The sequence below is a fragment of the Parasteatoda tepidariorum genome, chromosome 10 (assembly GCF_982258835.1).
Source record: "Parasteatoda tepidariorum strain Cologne lab strain chromosome 10, Ptep-v5.0, whole genome shotgun sequence".
Lineage (NCBI taxonomy): Eukaryota > Metazoa > Arthropoda > Arachnida > Araneae > Theridiidae > Parasteatoda > Parasteatoda tepidariorum.
This window is the reverse complement of record NC_141764.1, coordinates 24,063,277-24,083,871: the sequence shown is the minus strand read 5'-3', so window position 1 is coordinate 24,083,871 and position 20,595 is coordinate 24,063,277. Positions and strand designations below refer to the sequence as shown.

The 20,595-nt window shown below is 29.6% G+C and overlaps 1 protein-coding gene across 1 annotated transcript in view; it reads right to left on the bottom strand.

The window, feature by feature from the left end:
- The window catches only part of LOC107443383 (uncharacterized), a 45,835-nt gene that overhangs the window by 11,431 nt on the left and 13,809 nt on the right, over positions 1-20,595 (bottom strand). The window contains exons 8-14 of the mRNA XM_087152699.1: positions 19,489-19,674; positions 14,966-15,153; positions 7,924-8,149; positions 6,414-6,541; positions 4,358-4,450; positions 2,413-2,471; positions 807-894 (exon numbers count right to left, since the gene is read on the bottom strand). Of these exons, the coding sequence (XP_087008825.1) occupies positions 807-894; positions 2,413-2,471; positions 4,358-4,450; positions 6,414-6,541; positions 7,924-8,149; positions 14,966-15,153; positions 19,489-19,674 (968 nt within the window). The remainder of the gene's footprint in view (positions 1-806; positions 895-2,412; positions 2,472-4,357; positions 4,451-6,413; positions 6,542-7,923; positions 8,150-14,965; positions 15,154-19,488; positions 19,675-20,595) is intronic.

Below are 20,595 nucleotides of genomic sequence, written 5' to 3'. Positions count from 1 at the left end.
TTGATTTCGAAACTAACGTATTGCCGTTTGTCAAAAATACGTGCCAGCATGAAACTTTATCAATCAGAGTAAAAAGATAAAACTGGTAACCATACTAATTACTTAGCAGTTCATTTGGTTTGTTAAGATAATAATAATAATGATAATAAATTATAATAATATAAAGAAATAATAATAAATTGATTTATTGAATTTACCTATTAGTAGAAAATAAAAGTAATACAGTTGCACTTTGAACTAATATTGAACAGACGTGCAAGAATTAAAGTGAAAGCAAAAATAGGTTTGAAAAAATAGTAATGCCCAAATTTAAGCTACTAATATTTATTATTTTATATCCTGATTCTGATTTCGTATGAATGATTTTATGAATCACCCGCTATGAATCACCCTAAGGGGTTAATTAACTTTTTCAGTAGTTCAATAAATCATAAGCTCAAAAACATTCGAATGAGATAAACTAAATTTAGGGAAAGTTATAATTTAGATAATTTTCACACATTTAAGTAACATTTTTGATCAAAGAATATATATAGATATTTTTTGCTGTAACTTTTTAAGATCCAATCCTTCGTTTCGTTTTTTCAATCAGAGCAAAATGAACTGTGACTGATTAAGGGACTTAACTTTTAGCCAATTGGAGTTGGAGTCGAGAAAGTTATTTTCCGACTGCAAACTTTTCCTCAACGCCAAGTCTTCTATTTTGACTCCATTGACTTGGTTTATCACAGTAATTTACATAACTTAAACATATGCCTGTATAAATAAACATGGAAGTACCAAACTTCTTGTATTATTGCTTTTACCTGTAGTTATATCCTCCAAACTCAAAATCAATGAAAACGATGTCTGGATCCAATTTGTTTTTGGAGTCTTCCCGAAGGAGTATGTTACCTATGTAAGACAAAAACAGAAACTTGATAACATGATTGGAAAATCAAAATTTAATCGTACTTGTATGTTTGTTACAGCTAAAGCTCGAAAGCCGTTCATTTGCACTTTACCTAACTAATATACTAATTAATCAGTATGATTAACTAAAGTAATCCGTAGAAGTGTGGAATCAAGATTTCGTAAAATTTATTAAGGTCATGTGTCAAATTTATTAAGGTTTCGTAAAATTTATTAAGGTCAACCTCTAAAGTTTGTGGGGAGAGAAATTATAGATAATGTTAACCTTCATCTATGAAAAGGTACCCCTACACAGAGTCGAGTTAACATGTCTTATATACTAGTGAATTGGAATTGTATTTTTGTAGTGATAGACACACTATGGTACTCCCCCACCAGAATTATATCTGTAATAGAAATTCGATTAACGGATACCACTAGTTGATTAATTGCTGCTTTGCGAGAAGCCGGGAGAGCTGTATTGAGTACATGGTTGTGGTTGGTCCTGTGTTGTCATTAGCAGTCGAGTGTATACGTTATGTGTGATCGAGACTGAGTAGCAACTGCGTGAGGAGGTGGATAATGACGCAGTAGCAAGTCAACTGCACAATGTAGACCATCCATCGGAGTAGGCGTGTTCAGATCGAAGTGGGCGTTACTGTCAGGATAGGCGTATTCATATCGATGTGGGAGTTTCGCAAGGCGGGCATGTTCACATCACGTCCGAAGTTCATCAATGTGGGGAGAGTAGATATCGACAGTGTCAACTTTCATCTATGAAAAGATACCCCTACATAGAATCGAGTTAACATGTCTTATATACTAGTGAATTGAAATTGTATTTTTGTAGTGGTAGACACACTAAAAGTTTGCTTATTTCATCCCATGAACTAATTTGTTGAATTTTTAATTGAATATCTTGACCACAGATCGTGAAAACGTTAGATAGTGAAAAAGCAAATAAATGACATTATGCTAATTTCCTTAATTGTAATTATGCTTTAAAAGGTTTGATTCTTTGTATTATAGTTATTTAATTAATTGATGATTGATTCTATCAACTAATGTATTGATTTTTTAGCAATTCTATGTTTTAGATAACGGAAAATAAACAACATTCCGTTAACTTAAGTATATAGAAACTTTGCTGCTGTTCTAAATTAGATCTTGTTTTCACTTTAACAAGAGCCCATAGGTAATATGCAAATTGCATACGTAATTAGTGTAATTAAAATTTTTTTTAACACGTTAAAGGATCATCCGATTTGATCTGTACATTTGTAATATAATCTGTGCTATAATTTTAATTTTTTGGCTATTTTCTTTCGAAAAATAAAAATTGATAACTCAATCAAATGGTAACACATTTCTCTATTATTCAATATATGTTATTACACTAGAATATAAATTTACATATGACTTAAATATTTCTATAAATAAAGCACATGTTACAACCCAAATAGTATATAAAGGCAATAAGGTCATAAATGTTTACTATGACCTAATAAAAATACAACTCACCTCCTAGAAGGTCATTGTGGCAATAAGCAGTTGGTGAATTCGAGTTTTCCATTTCCTTTCTGAAAATTGAAAAAATTTAGTTTTTTTTAAATTTTTTGCTAGTTATTCTGTAATGGTCATTTTTAATAAATATTTTTATCAAAAATGTAAAATGTTAAAATACTTTTATTAACCTTAATCAACTTCAACTTGCAAACAATTAAATTTAAAAACTATGCATGCCAGGGGTAGTAAATTATTATACATCAAAAACGTTCTCAAATTTGACCATCATTATCGAGATGGGTAAAAGCAAAGATGGGATTAAAATGACAAAAAATAATTTTTATTTATTTTATAAAGTTATATTTTATTTAATTTTTTTACTAAAAATCTTTCACTTTACAGAGATGGGAACTTGTTCCTGATAGCGGATAAATATTTTCGAGTGGTAGTCTTATTATGCATGATTCTTGTTTCAGTTAATTCGATTTGGTTTTAAAAAAACAATTTTGATTGTCTATAGCAGGGGTGGCCAACCTGCGGCTCGCGAGCCACATGCTGCTCTTTGAAGGATTATTTGTGGCTCTCGATAAATATACCCGAGTTCCCTTTTAATTTTTGTGCTATTATATTTAAAAAAATTATTATCGTTCCGTATGTGTTTCAAAATGTCTTTTAAATGACTGAGAACAAATATGAAAAACTAAGTGCAGCGTTGTTCAATTCAAGGTGAGTTTTCCATTTCCAATATAATTATGACACAAAAAGCATCTGTAGAATTAGAATTAATAGAGAGGCAAGAAGATCAAGCTCTACAATTAAAATATAAGTCGACGTCGATTACTGAATTTTGGAAATTTGTACCAGAATCGAAGTATCCTGAATTAAAAAAAGGCTGTTTGTCGAATCATTTCAATATTCTGAACAACGTACTTATGTGAATCACTTTATTTCACTTTGAAATTCGTGAAATCCAAACACCGATCAGTATTAACTAACCAGCATCTCAAGGAAATACTGAGAAGTGCTGTCACCAATTATTCACCAATTTTTAAAGAAATACCAAGAGAAGTAAAATAAATGTGTTTAAATTTTAATATTTAAATTCAATACACATATTTTGCACTTTTACTTGTATGTTTTCAATAAATATAATAAATGTAAAAAAAAATTAATACCTTTTTCGCATACCTTTTAAATACGTATTTAATTGCGGCTCGCAAAGAATTTCAAATTTTGAAAAATTGGGTAATTGGCTTTGTATGATTTGGGTAATCCCGTTTTTCTCTCATAAGAAAATTGTATTTTCTTTTACAAAAATGCTTCATAACAACATAAAATAATACTTAAATACTTGAAAAGAACATTGTTAAGGATGCATAAATGTGTTTAACTTCTTCGGGACGGTTGAGTCATTTGAATTAATTTCGAATCTGGATGGGGAAGAAGTAAAAAGCGGTAGCGGCAAATTTGACTGACTGATTTTTTGCTTTCACTTTGATTCCAAATTGCTTAATCAATGTTAGTTCAAAGTGAAACTACATAATTTTTTTTATTTTGAACTAAGTAGGGTTGAATTACGTAAATCAATCAATTATTACTCCCTCCACAAATACACTATTAAAGAAAAAATAAGTAAACTACCAATTTTATCTTTTTTTTTATTTATTTAGAGCTTTTCATTCTCTTCGATTACGTGTCAGTCAAAGCCATGCCTTACTCTTTTTACTGTTAAAATAATTTTATGCCTTTTTGACTTTATTTAAAACAAGAGTGCAAAAATATATATTAAGGGCGGTGTTTGCAGAGCACACCGAAGAAAATTTTTAGCAATAAGTTATTTTGCTTAGATGGTAAGTCTAAAAATATATCTGAGTGGAATCAGAAAAGGTAATTTAGAAGTCAAAAAAGATAAGCATTATAAGGTAAATTGTTCGAAGTCGTACGTAAGGCGATAACTTACGTTAACCATTGAATTTCTTCTCTGTAGAACTGTGATAATGAAAATTTTCCTTTATTTCTCTTTATCGCATCCTTCTCAACATCATGAAGCCACCTGTGAATAAAATCAAATGGATTGAAAAACTGTGAATAAAATCAAATGGATTGTGCATCGGGGCAGTAGAATAAGTTATCGGCAAAACTGACTGTTAAGAGCTGGTGGTTTTGAGTTCGATCCTGGATTCTTTATAAGAACCGGCGTATATAATTCGAATGGTGCGAGTCAAATCTGTCGTCGCTAAAAGTCCTCTAATTGGATGTGGAATGAAAGTTAGGAGAGACGGGTACTAGTTTAGATGTGTTACAGTTCATCTGGTCCGGGTCACGGGCATTCTTTTCTTGGTTGTTAAAGGATAGAGCCTAGGTTCTTGGCCATGGTTGGATAATGAAGAATATACCATACTGTAACTAGATTTTTTTTTAAATATTTCATAATAAATAATGAATCTAATCTAATCCAAATATTTTCTTTTCAATCAAATGTCTCAAAAACTGATGAAAACGATTAAAGAAAAATTTAATGAGTAAATATATATGGTTTGTTGCGTTTTGCTTTGAAACTAAAATTTTTTTCTTTCCATTCTCTTAGATTTACCTAAATATAAAGTTTGTAAACAAACGCCCCAGTTGAATGGAAAACGGTAAAATTATGCTTCCTTCGATCATGCCATATAAGAAATCGATTCCATATAAAAATGCCCAAATGCATAAGACTTGGTTTTAAAATATATCCTAGGATTTCAGAACTGTAAATTTTAATTTTATTATTTGTAAAAATCATCGTAAAATTTGAACAAGGAGAAACCATCTTTTCATATTTTTAAATATTTATCAACAGTTTTGGAAAATACTTGAAATAGGATGTAACAATTTAAATGTACTTTATATTGACGAATGCAACTACTTACAGTTCTCCATAACTAACTATCCAAGAGTTTAATTTCAAAGCATGTTAATTTATTTTTTGAAAAATTTAAGATAGTCAGCAAAATATTAGAAGAGATATTTAAGAAAAATCAACACGAGTTTAAAAGGTACAGAACACGTTAACTTACATTTTATTTAATTTGAAAAAAAAGCACCTGTAATTTAGTGGGAGAACAAGTGATATTTTAGTGAATTTCACAAAATCATTAAGAATTTAGGGGGGAGACCATGTCTTAAGTGATATTTCGTTGAATCTCATAAAACTAGCTTTAGAATGTATAAAAACTTCAGGTAGATAGTTACAAAAAACTGCATATAGTTTTAGCTTCAATTCACTCCTAACATTCAATTTATTCCTTTAAAAAAAGCTGAAAAGGTTAGTTGGCATAGTTAAGCGTGACGACCCAGTACCGAGCTGCCTGCGGCCCACTTGTGGTGTGACTCTTAGGTTGGAAACCTCTCTTCTATAGTATTAACATAACATAACCTATTCTTAGACAGGAAAATTGTTAGTTTTAAAATTGTTGTTAAACAAGCACTTTCTCGAAATTCTTCAATTCATAAGCATATGAGGTTGAAACATAGTATTAACAAAATATAACCTATTCTTAAAAAAAGAATACTGTTTTCTATAAAATGATTGCTGAACAAGTACTTTCTTGAAATTCTTTAATTCACAATCACATGTGGTTGAAACGTAATGTTTAACAAAACATGACTTATTCTTAAAAAGGAAAATTATTGGTTTTAAAATGGTTGCTGAACAAGTACTTTCTAGAAATTCTTCAATTCATAAGCATATGTGGTTGAAATATAGTATTAACAAAACATGACTTATTCCTAAAAAGGAAAATTGTTGGTTTTAAAATGGTTGCTGAACAAGTACTTTCTTGAAATTCTTCAATTCATAAGCATATGTGGTTGAAACATATAGTATTAACAAAATATAACCTATTCTTAAAAAGGAAAACTGTTAACATTAAAATGGTTGCTGAACAAGTACTTTCTTGAAATTCTTTAATTCATAAGCAATTGTGATCTATAGATAAATGTTTATATTATTTTATTTGATTATTTTAGACAAACCTTACTTATTGATTTGAGTACCCCATAGATCTGGTACTTTTCTGACCGGCACATCGAGAGTGTGTATTTTAGCCAACATTCTGGCTGTCTTTGTCAGCATCAGCCTCATCTCCTCTTGGTTTAAAGTTTTTGACTAAAAAAGAAATAATTCTACTTTAGTCAGTAAGGTATGTATCTACGCTAAAAGCGTATTCAAATTTACTCAAAATAAAGTTGCGGTAGTTAATGGAAGAAATAAGTGACAGTTTATAAATTGGATAAGTCTCTCAGTGTATAAGGACGCTGTTCCCAGTAGAAAACCAAAATCAAGCATCACTGGCTGTGGTAAGTAAGTGGGTGGGAGACCACTTTGATTAACCAAAGTAGGGACAGAGGGAGCGCGGTATCGGTCCTCGTTAAACTGTTCTACCGTAAAATGCTCAACTTGACGTGCAGGTCGTTGGGCTACTAAATCGGGGGAGCCATCCCCTCTCCAGAGATCAAAATTGACGCTTTCCAGACAGTCACCAAAATGCCCATTGTGCAATAAAATACCTAACTATCTACAATTGGATAAAATCATTTTTAGAATTAAAAGAAAAATATCAGATATTTTTTTTAATTAACAACTTTTTAAGGAAATATTTCTTTTTTTCATACCATTCGTTAAAATGCGTAAACGTTCTACAATTACAATTGCTTTTACTTTTCTCTTCGATATAATGTTTGAATAAAAAACATAAAATTCTTTTTTGATAATGTGTTAGGCATAAAAGACAGATTTAAGTAAATTATTGTAAGTAACCTACTGGAACTTGAGTCCGAAATAACGGCAGAAAAGGATGTTTTTGCTTTGAAATATGTGGTATAAAAGAAAGTAAGCTCAAAAAATGAGATAAAATTATTAACAAAAAAAAATTCAATTCATTAAACATAACTTTAATAGTTATTTTTTCTTATTATAAATAATTATGAATGTTTAGCATTTTTTGCATATTGTTAGGTATTTTCATAGTGTAGATCTTCACATTTTTATCACGAAACATATTCTACTCGTCTTAAGTACTAAGACATTTATATGCCATAAAACTGCCCCTAGAATCGATCATCTTAACTTTGCTATAATTTTTCATTGTGATTTTAATAACTCAACCAGGATAAATCCGATGTGTGTTTTGACAAAAAAGATCTAACTTTTTAAAAGTATTCAACTAGAATTTTTTCAAAAAAATATTTCAAGCGACAAAAATGTATCTTTTGTCCAAAATATTGAACAACGGGTCTCAAGAGCTAAATTTAGCATCAATACAAAAATTATTACAACGTTAAAATATTTTGACAAGAACATCTAGCTTTTGAAAGGTTTACAATCAGAATTTTTAAAAAAAAAATTATTTTTATGCAACAAAATTGTACTTTATGTCCAAAATATTGGACAATGGGTCTTAAGAGCTTAAATTAGAAGCAATACAAAAATTATTATAACGTTAAAAGATTTTTTCAATATTATTGGTATATATTCCTGGTATATCTTACTGGTATATATTCCTCTAGCCTTCCTGTAGGAAATATTCCGTACATTTTGGGTCCTAGATTTTTCTCAGCTAGTAATACGAACGTTGCAGCTTCCACAACTTTTCGATGTTCTTCATCTTGTAAAGGACCATAAATTCGCAAAAGTACTCTTTCAGGTACTTTTGGACTCATTGGAAGAGAAGGATTTGCAAGCGAACAACAATACAACTTGTTGGATAATCCGCCGCTAAAATAGAATTAAGAAGCTTTTAATGCCGCTAAAGGTAAGATATCAAATTTATAATTGATGATGAATATTTCTTTTTTTTCGAGTAGCTAAAGTGCTTCAATTTTAACGATAGTTTTGTATTACATTACTTGATTAAACGTTTCATTTGTTTCAAAGCCCAAAGCATATTTTATTTAATTGCTTTGTATCAAGCTTCTTAACGTTGTAGATAAAATTTATTCCCATTATACCGTCAAACGATATTTAAAACATTTTCCAACATAATATCAAATTTATCAACATGTCAAATTTATAATTGATAATGGATATTTATTTTTTTAGACTAGCTAAAGTGCTTCAATTTTAGCGATAGTTTTGCATTATTAAAAGCTTCATTTACTTCAAAACCCATAGCATTTTTAATTTAATTGTTTTGTATGATGTTTCTTAACGTTGTAGATAAAAAATATCCCTATTATACCGTCAAGCGAATTTAAACCATTTTCCAACATAACCAACCGACTGAAAACTAAGAAGGCGAAAAGAATAAAATGAAATAGAATTTAATTTCTAGTAGACTAACAATTTTTATTGCTCTCAAAATGAAAACCGTTGGACGCGACTTCCATACGCAACTTATTTTGTTTCTTTTAAGTGTAACAGAAAGAGATTTATTTTCTCTATTATAGTTGTTAATAAATAATTTTTAAATTTTAACTTTTTTTTTTCATTACGAGCTAAATATCCTTTTTAGGTACCGAGTAAAGAGAAGTAAATAATCACTAAATTGATATTGACCAACATTACGAAGTCATGCACAATACTAAAAGGCATATTCAATCTGTTTAAAATGCACCAATCAAATTTTCAGTTTACAAATGAAAATTTTTTTTTTGAATGAGAAAGTTAAAATAAAGAATAATATCAGTGCAGCGAGGGCAAATATATTGTATTGAAATTAAAAGTTTGTATTCAGAACTTTTTAATTTGATACAAAATGTTTTTTATTTTATTTTATATTATAACCGTTGTTGAACAGTCGACCCAATTTTTGTGTTTACGACTACTAATCAAGGCTTAATTCCGTCCCGCCCCCGTCAGGGGGCATCCGGAGAATACTGTAGACTCTAAGTGCACGCACGTGACCTCTCAGTAAAAAAAAGAAAGAAAGAGGATTCAAAAAGGTAGGCCTGGTGACGAACCATGACAACACCAGAAGGCCTCAAAGAATTTAGTGAAATCTTAAAATTAACAATAGTAGTTACTCAAAAAATAGAATTTAGGAGTTTGAGTGTTCAAACATAATAGGCGAGGAATAAAAAAAATCATTAAAAAAGGGTAGCAAACATATTGTGATGATGAAAAGTACCAGAATTTGTCCAAAGCCCATGAAAACAGATGCAATTTCAAAAAGAAGAGTTACGGCAAAGGCAGCTGTAAAGAAAAATTCACAAACAAGAGGAAACTCAAAACATGAACAATAAATTAATCGAAAAATCATTTCTAAAGAACACAAATACAGTATTACGACTACTAATGTTCAACTCCGTAGACTTGTAATTTTGAACCCAATCCAGAAGACAAGGGAACTCCTGAACCAAGTATTATGAGAAATGTGCCTTCGCGGGGGACTTTTTGATGGAACTAACCTGCCATTGCGTTACATGGAGAGGAAAAACACGCGAACCTCCCATGGTTAACCTGACTGCAAGGGTTCGTATCGACTAGCAACCGCTGGGATTCGAACCCGGTTTACATCATTCGAAAACAAGCTCTCTATCCCCTGAGCCATCACGGCTCCTACAAAATGGTTTGGCTGTAACAAATAGAGAAAGATGGATTGTCTCCATTAGATTAAAGCCGATCTTGTCTATATTATTCTAACGGTATCGTCAGAATATCCTTGCGCTAGCTCCCAACAAGGAACTGGTGCATTATATTTTTAGAATTTTAGTCAAAAATTAAAAAAAAAAATGTTTACATTTGGGTTTTGAAATTTAAATTGAAGTGAAGGAACAGATTTTTTTTATGGAAATCTGAAGTATAAAGTAGAGTTTATAAATGTCGAAATTTGTTTGATTTGCAGTGAAAATTTAAGAAGTACGCCACACCGCAGTAGAAAATTTTTGTCGTGAGTCCTCTTTCTACTTAATTACTAATTTAAAATTCAAAGGAAAGAAAAAATAAGTTCAGGCAAATCTAGACTAAGCCATGAAGTTTCAATTGCTGAAAAAAAAAATACTTCAAAATGTTAAAATGCAACCAAATTCTTAGAAGAGAACTTCGTCGTTTGCGTAACCCTAAGTAATCATTTCATAATTTATTTTCTGTATTTGAAACTTTGGCTTACTCTAGGTTAGTCTGAACTCACATTTTTTACACTAAGGTTTAGCAAGGTTTAGCATGACATATCTGAAAAAAGTGGTGAATTATATATGCCTACGAATTGTTTAAAAATAGTGGTGGATAAAAATCTACTAAATTGAATTTATTAAACCAAGAATCACAATAATTAAGAAAATTTTGAATAAATTTTCTGCAACTCCATAAAAGAGTGTAAATTTTATAGTTCTATATAATGTTATACGCTGTCAGCCAGCTGTTTTCACGGCCTATGTGAAAGGTCAGTGTCAGCAAGCGGTGGCAGACGCAGCCTAAATGTAATTTCAGTGTCAGCCATCGGTGGTTGATGCAGCCCAAATGTAATTTCAGTGTCAGCCACCGGTGGTTGATGTAGCCTAAATGTAATTTCAGTGTCAGCAACCGGTGGCTGACGCGGCCTAAATGGAAAGTCCAGTGTCAGTCACCGATGGCTGACGCGGTGCTTTACGTGTTAAATTAAGAGGTGATTAGTCTAAGCAACTTTTGGTTTCATTTCGCGAACTATTTTTGATCTTTTCAACTCATCTCTTGTGTTTACTCAGTATTTTGTCTGATCTCTTTTCTGGACGCTATTTAGAATCTATCATAACTCCAAATCACTTGACGCTATGGTCCTGAAATTTGGACGCGTCGACTACATAGAGCAGTTTTGCTTCCCGAACCGAAATTTTTTTTAAAAATTGTAACTATTCTGTTAGGAATAAATGTTAGAAAAATGTTTTTTTTTTAGCACCAGTTTAATATTATCCATTGTTATAAATAAAATTGTAAATGGTTCTATGATTTTAAAACACACCCTGAAATATTGAATTATTTTTTTTTACAAGTTCTGTTCTCAACGTGAAATGGTATACGGATTGGTGATACTAAAGTTATCTGAAACTTGTAGCCATGAGCAAGCGAAAAATCTCCAAACAATGTAGAATTCCGCCAAATTTCTTACAACCATAAGGGGAATGTTAGTTTGGGGCCACGTGCTCTTTTCTCAGAATTCTTTCAAAACAAAGCACGTTTTCCTTTCCTTTATTAAAACATTCCTTCATTTTTAACGCTTTCTTTTCAATTATTATAAGCATTATTTTTGGGTAAAACTGTTTTGTTTACAATTCATTAGTATTTGTTTATAATTGAACTTGTTTTTCTTGCTATTAATAAATATTTGTTTATAGTTGAACGTTTTAGACTTTTATTCCGTTGACTGTTTTGTCATTCGCTTGGCGACTTGGCTCGCGTTTGGTTCACAATTGGCGACATTTGCTCCAGACTAACGGAAAAGTACCTATTTGGTTTACAGTTGTACTTTAAAACTTGCTTCTGGGAAGAAAAAAAATAAGATGCAATTTTTGTCAAAGACTAGATGAATCCTAAGACGAAAAATTGTTAAATATTTGGAGGAATTAAAAAAAAACAACTTTTTTATGAGACTGAATGTAAGGTAATTAATAAAATATTGCGTGTAACATCAGTATTGCATGTAACATAAATATAAAATATTGCTTTGTCGAGTTTGAGTAGCGTCTGCTAATTTTTCAGGTATTATGTTTATTTTAAAAAAAGTTTAACCTGGCAATCTGTTGCATAATTTTTTATACAATTTTTGAAGAAAAATAATTGTTATTGTTTTCAAAACACAATAAGAAATCCAACAAAACCACCGACTTTTCATCTTTTTATCATTTATTTTTTTCAATCTTATTTTTCTCTTTGGATGGATAACCGCATAAAGTTTAGCAGTGATGGCACTAGTGGTTAAAATTACATAAGAAGACTTCCGTGTCACTACTTCCGATTTATCTTTACGTTTAAGTTAAAGTATCCAGCTAACCTTCATTGATAATGTACTTATACTGTTTACAATATGACATGTGCTACTTACTTTTCAATTTGAAAATCTATTTAACTTTTCTGAAAATACTCGTATAAAAGACTGGAAGTTACTATCAAAACATGGCAAATCTTACAGTTTATTATTTTCTTTTTGTGTGTTATTAATTCGCTTAAAAGGATTTATTTAGAATTTATTAACCAAAGAAAAATCTTAGGACGGGGAAAATTTCGTACAAATTAAAATACACATCTCAATAAGTTTTCAAAGAATATCAAGCCTGTTCACAATTCGTCTCGTAAAGATAGCACTTAGTCTGTTTACACATACTTGTTTACATTTAGTTTATTTACACACGTTCAATATTGCACCACAAATACATCCTTTGTTTTTTTGGGGGGATTTTTATCGTCTTTCAAAATTCTCGTAAGCATCAATTTAGTTAGTTTTTTCTTTCTTTTTCGCAATTTTTTCCGATACGTCATAATTTTTTCTGATATGTCGCAATTTTTCCTGATATATGTTCCCAAACTACGAGGACAATGAGATATTCTCAACTGGAAAAGAAAAAGACCACTGATACACTATCATATGACCTATGACCTTTGTTTACAAACAAAATGGTGTGTAAATATTCTGGTTCTTCCTAAGGTCTAGCAAAGTTTCTCCGTATAAATTAGAATCTTAATGAGCATGAAAATATAAAGCCGTATCGAATTTGTTAAAATGTAATTATTTCTGGTCTAGGCCTTTTATTTAAACTAGACTTATTATTTGTTTTCGTATTTTGTTGTAATAGTCTTTATTTTTATCTATACGCAATTTTACATTATCCAGAAAATGTTTTGCATTACTAGTTATGTTTATGCTTTACATGGCTTTATGCCTGTCACCGTGTAAAATAAAAAATAAACCAAATTTTTATTTGTGAATCTTTCTTCACTAAATAAACTTCACATTTGATGGGCTAGGCTTACTCGAAATAGAATGGAAAGAACAGTTGCTAGCATATACAAATGCCACGTTTCAGCAAGCAATTAGGATCCAAACCCACTATGACGTTGCTTGTACATATCAGTCTGTAATATGCACAAATTTTTTTATACAAGTTAATAAATTCGATAAAAACATTAACTGGATTTCTAAACTAATTTTTCGAAAGAAAAAAAAATTTTTGGTTCAAAAAAGTTAGTTTCTTATTTATTTCTTAGAGTTATATTTTGTAAAGTAAACTTCCCTTTCTGTTATTCAACTAGTTGATGTTACGTAAAGTAAAATTGCTATTTCGCAATTCAAAAAAGTTATATTTTGAAGAATAATGAACCCCTTTGGTTTTTAAACACAGTGATGTTTCAAAAAAATGAAGTTAATAAAAGAACGATATTTTCAAAATTTTTTTTTGATGTTTAGAAAAATTTGGGTTCTGTATTGGTCATTCAAAAATAAAATATTTATAATTAAAAAAAATAAAGTTACTTCTCTGGTTATTCAAAAAAGAGAAGTTTCGAAAAATAAAACTCTCTTTTTTGGTTAAATTTTAGAATTACTTTTTTAAAAATTTATGATTAATATTTGAAAAATGCGTAATAAAACATAAAATGATACAGATTAAGTTAGAAATTTGAGGACAATCGTTTCATTTATGATAAATTAAAATTTTATGGTTTTTGTTATTTGAAAAGTGTAGTATAAAAAAATTTGTATTTTAAATTTAGGAACAAGTGTTTATTTGATTGCTCGCATTTCATTTTAAGAAATGTTTCTAAAATATATTATAATTTAACTGGAAAAATTTTTTGGAATACGTATTTCGTAAATTTACTTTTCTGCTTGTCAAAATTTATCTATGCGATAACATATCATGTGTTGGATTTATATTACCTAACTGACGACAGATAACATCTCTGCAAACAAAAGAGATCACAAGTTTCAACAATCTTCCAAAGACGAAAATAAGTTTTAAAAAATGTGGAACATTTACTCAAATGACTAATGAAAGAAATAGAACTTTACCGAAGCATTTTTTAATATAAAATTTACAAACTAAAATAAGAAACATTTTTTACTATATAACTTATATATTAAAAAAATTTAAAAAAAATTAATTTCGTTCTAAGCATATGCAGCATCTGAACCTTTTTCTTACTTTTGAGTCATATGTTTTGTGGTAGGTTTTCTGAAATCCAAAACAAAAGTTGTTCCTAATTACTAATTAAGTAATTTGTATAAGAAAATACTTTAACTTTGTTGTACTATTGCATAATATTTTAACAATATACAAAAATTTTGAGTTTTTCGAACAAATAAAAACCTTTCCAGATAGAAATTTTCCTGTAAAATATTACTGAAAAATTTCGATTGCTCATTTGAAATTTACAGGCGTATATTTTATATGTAATTTCATCGATATATTTCATTTGTGTTTTCATTGATGTACACTTGGGTTATAATTTCAAAAGATACAACAATTAAAAACACATCTTTTAGATAGAGAAATGAGTATATTCAACTCAAAGATATAATTAATATTTAATTGAGCTAAAATTAATATTTAATTAAGCTAAAACTTATATTTAATTAAGCTGAAGTTAATACTTAATTAAGCCAAAATTTAATTAATTACTTACTTCACTACAGAAAGCCTAAAATTAGAAATATCCATATTATTCCAAGGGGAACCCAGAAATTCTTGACATAATTTAAAAGCTTCTTGTTCTGCATCGTTGCCATTAATTGTTGTCCCGTTAATAGCCATAGTATGAAGTTTAGACCTTACTTTTAGCGAGAATTTTGATTTTTGTGACAGCGAGAAGAGTTAAGGCATGCAGAAAAATAGCTAAACTAAGAAAGAAAGAAACTTATCGCTCGAACTGATAATTTAACGCTTACTCTCTTGACAAGAGTTTTTGATTAGATAAAGCTTATCTGTAAGACTAAATATTGCACTGGTATAGATATTTTAAGAATCTAATTATGAATGAAAGTACGTCATTATTTATTGATTATGTAAACTCTATGCACTCATGAGTTCAATTTCAGAGTTTGCAACATCTTTTAAGTTTATTTATTATTTTCTTTTTTGAATTAGAACCTTTGATTTTATTTTTATGCTTACAAATGTTTTTGTTTGCTTTTTTAACTTGCAATTATTTTATTTTGTCATAAATTTCAGTTTAAAAAATAATCCGTGTTTTAAAAATTTAAAAAATATTCTATGTTGTAAGTTTATTGCTTTAGGTATAAAATACACAAAGAATATAGGTTAAAACGTTTACGAATTGAATCTTAGTTTTCATATTTTTAAAGCTAGTTCTAATTCATACTCATACATCATATATATACTTTATCATTAGGTCCAGTTCTAATTCGTATCTTATACATTATATGCCTCATTTGTAAGGCAAATTCCAATTCATGTCTTATACACCATTTGCCTTATTTGTAAAACGAGTTCTAATTCATATCTTATACATATTCCTCTTTTTGTAAGGCGAGTTTTAATTCACATCTTATACATTATGTGTTTTATTTGTATCTTATACATTCTGTGTTTTATTTGTATGCAAGTTCTAATTCACATCTTATATATCATATGCTTCATTTGTAAGGCGAGTTCTGATTCCTATCTTGTACATCATGTGCTTTATTTAAGATGTTATATAATTTCCTGTATAGAAATGTAATAGTAAAAGTAAATTGAAAAGTATCTATTTCATTGTGCAAAGTAACCATTTTATAGTGGAAAGTGTGGATCGATAAGGGATATGACCGTTTTATAGCGGAAAGTGGAAAAAAAAGGATGAATTTTATACTGAAAATGTCCTTTAACAGAGAAAATTGTCCAATTTAAAATCTAGAGTACACATTTTATGGTGAAAAATAACTATTCGATAGGAAGAATTATTCATTTTACAATGTAAAGCATCATTTTATAAGTAAAAAGCTCCAAGCACCCGTTTTAGAATGAAAAGTATCTACTTTGTGGAAGTATGTAAATTGAAAAGTAATTCCTTTCATAGTGTTAAGTGTTTAATACAAATGATAATATTTCTCTCTAGAGATATAAGCTATGTTTAAATATAATTTAATACGCTTTATGATTAAAAAAAACTAAATTTTGAAAGAGTAATTTTTAATTAATGGAATATTCTATTATTCTTGCAGAACAATCGATTTAGTAGCACAATTTATTATTATAATATAGTAAAGAATGAATTCAGGTTTCCCCAGGGTCTTAATTTTTTACCTTAATACCTTTGTGACAACCATTTTACGTTATTTCTCAAATAAAATTTACTTCAATAAAAGTTTTACCCGACCAGAAGTCTTAATACAATGAACTCTAATACCAACGCTGAGCGTTATTTGTTTAAATTCAATTTCATTTGACATTCTCATTAATTTTTACGTGTAATTAAATTATTATTATATTATCAAAATTATTATTAAATTTGTTTAAGGCCCTTGGAACTCTGAATTAACTAAGTAGAACAATTACTTCAACTGTTGTAAACCGCTTATTGTATTTATCAAATTGTATAAGACTCATACCATAATGCAAATAACACCGGGGGAAAACTTTTTTTGTCTTATTAAGTTGCATAAGATTTTTGACGTATCTTGGACATTTTTTGGTCGATGATTTCAAATCTGTGACCGGCTTCTCTCGCCAACCTAGAGTTTTTTTTTTTTAAAATCACATATTTAGTCTTTTTTGGCAAAATGTACAAATCTAGACATGGGGTGGCGTAAATGTTCCGATGAACTTCTAAGGGAGATGGAAGGATTAATCAGGATTAAAATCACCAGGATTAAAATTGCATAGAAACCCGTTCCCAAAAATGTCGTGATACGCCGTTTCGGACTCTTTCCTACTACCAGCTGTTTTTTCGCGTGCTTCTGAAAAGGTCAAAATAGGGAAACGCTCCTTACTCGCTTATGAAATTTATGGGCACAGGTTCCTACGCAATTTTAATCCTGATGATGCTCCCAAACTCCCCTAGATGTTCGACACAACATTTACAAGAATTATATGAAATCCCTACACTCGAATAAGGCAAGAACGAGTATTAGTATAAAAGCCTGCAAGATTTTTTCCCTAGTGTCATTATTTCCTAATTAGGAATCATCAGTTAATGGTCAAATTCTCTACCGTTATGGTGGATAAGTAATGAAAAAAGTAAGTATCAAAATAAAATCTTATTCTCTCTATTTATATAAATTTTTTTAATTTCTCTCCTACATTTTTTAATAAATGATTTTTACAAAACATGCAGTTTTTTTACGATCGTTCAATTAATATCAAGCGTACCAGGAAACCAACCAGCGGGGTACCAACGCTAATTTCATAGCGTTATTTGTTTCAGCTCAATATCATGATGTTGAACCTTTTCACGCTCTATTCACATGCTCTTTTTGCCAAATAATTTTTCTTGAATCTCCAGTAACTTGTCATTCTCGTTTTTAAATTTTCCTAAAATTGAAAGGATACAATTTATGAATACAGTTATACTAAATTTTTATTAATTTTGTAATTTTTCAGTATTTTGCATGTAAAATTACTTCCCATTTATTACATCTGATTGAGCCGGCCTGGTAGCCGAGCGGTTAGCGTGCCTGACTGCGAAGCCATAGGCTGCGGGTTCGAATCCTGCTCTGGGCATGAATGTTTCTCTCTCTCTTTGTGCTGTCCTCTGTTGTGTGTGTGCATGATGTGTGAATGTGGCCCACCCTATAAACGGGTTTGTGGCAGTGTGGCGTGGGCAATGTCGCTCGCCTCCGTGACTTTGGTTCACAGGTGCCCACTGGGTAACGCCAAATGAGCAACAATTCTGGCATAGTATAGGCAAAAGATTCAAAATTCAGTGCCTGCCATTGGAGAAAAAAACATCTGATTGTGTAGCATATTCTGAATTCTTAAGTTCATGTATACTTTTCTTCAAGTACAGTTTATTATTTTTCAAGTCCATGAAATCTTTCACTTTGTTATGATTATTTTAACATTATGACGCAGAAATTTTGTTCAGCATATTTTTCATTATTTTTTTTATTAGTTTAGGTTAAAATAAGTGAAAAATATTATATTTAGCATTTTAATAATTTACAGTTAAAAATACAGCATAAAATACAGGTGTCTTTTTTATTTTCCTTAAGTGTAAAATTTTTATCTTTAACAAGGCTCACTTTCAAAAATAAATTTTCAACTATGCACTTATTTGCAAATACTTAAATCTCAGAAAAATATCTATTATTAAAACTTTTTTAATTGACAAAATCAATTGCTGATAAATTTTTGAATGTGAATGACAAAAATAATTCCACTTACTTTTACTTTATTTTCTATTTTGGTACAAATATAGTTCCAATTATATAACAGATGTTTTTAGTAACTATTGGACTGTTTTTTATAATTAAAAAATACCAAAATATGTTTGGTTGTAATTAGAGCTTCAACAAATATATACAAAGGGAAATCGGAGTCCCATCACCGTCGAACTCTTCTTGCATAGAATTATAATAATGACATATTTTAAAAACGAGAAGATTTCCCCCCCACACAATTAGAGCATGGAACAATTAGAAATTTAGTCTGTTTCTAATTGCTCTATTTCTAGGAGTTCTATTTCTAGGCTAGAGAATTCTAATTTCAATATATCAGAGAAGGCGATACCTTAAGTCGTAAAATGAAACTCAAAAACAGAAAAGAAAATCTTCTCTGTGCACACACACACATTTTTTTAATTAAAGCAAATTTTAACTCTCAAGAATTTCGAGTACCAATAATGTATAAAATACGATTCCAATAGTTAGAATAATGGTCAAAAGTTTGAGTCACTTAATGTTATGTTAATTTTTTTTTGTCTTTTGCTATGTCTTTTGAAGAAATTAAGAGGATCAAAAAATATTTGTACGCAATTATAAAATTCGCTTAACCCGCAAATGTGAATGCTTTACGTCATTATAAATCTTATTATTTAATTTATAGTGATCAAATTTTGAAACTGTAAAGTATTAAAAATTTTACATTATTTTGAAAACAATATGTCATTTTAAAATATCGAAACACATAATTTTAATGACATTGGTCAATTTATTATTTTTATTCAACTATACGATTTCATTATCTGGTACTAATAACATAAAATCCTACTTGATGGAATATGCCAACTTTTGCATCAGATTTGTTCTTTTCTCCCCATACTGCCCAATAGAGTTGAGTAGCCATGTTGAAAAACTCAATTTCTTTCGAAATTTTGTCCGTTTCTGCCTCAATTTCTGAAGGCTTAACAATTCTTTCCAAAACTAGCTGATTTACATAAGATTGAATAAATCTGATCTGAAATATACAAATAAACTACAAATTAGTTAATAAATAATTAAGGTTAATAAATAATTAATAATAAATAAATAAGATGCTAATAAATAATTAGGGTGTTCTTTAATGACCGTCTTTAATATCTTTATAATCTTTAGCCTTTAATCTTTAGAATCCTTGCCAAAAATTAAATAAAAAAATATACACATTAAGAGTCATAAATTTACATGTAAGCGAGAAGAAACAAAAATTCTATTCAAACTAAACGACTCAATTCTGGCTGTTTAAAAAAAATCAAATTTTGTTTCATAACTAAAGAAAGAAACAGAGAGGTGTTGAAAGACTATTCTTGTTTCTAAATATCTGCAGGTTTCTTTTTGAATACTAACGGATTTTGATGTTTAAATCCCCTCTTCATTGCTATGGATTTATTAATTATGCTATGGATATTATTATTTTTCGAAAGCGCTTTTAATGTTGTTCTTCGCTTTAATGTAAATTTGCAACTAGCAATATGTATCATCTTTAGACATATATAAGAATTCCAAAGATGTAGATAAAGATTGGTCTTTTTTAGAACACCCTGTAAAATAGTTTTTAATATGAGATATAACGACAAAGTAAAACTGAATTGGACAGTTTTTTAAAAAAATTATTTTAACGTTCTACTGTAAATTGAACTACTGCAATTTGAAAAAAGCCTGCGAATTGAAAAAGCCTGTAACTTGTATAGCGAGCTGATTTGGAATTGATTTGTTGATGCCAAAGCAATGTCAAGCTTACTCAAACATTGCTTTATAAATGAGCCAATGAGAATAGTTGTGGTGCCGTGTCGATTAAAACAACAGTCACTAATTATTATTATAATCAGTGACGGTTACTATAATTTATTATTAGTGGCTGGGTGGCGCATTTGGTTTGTCGTCGGCCTTCCGAGCCCAA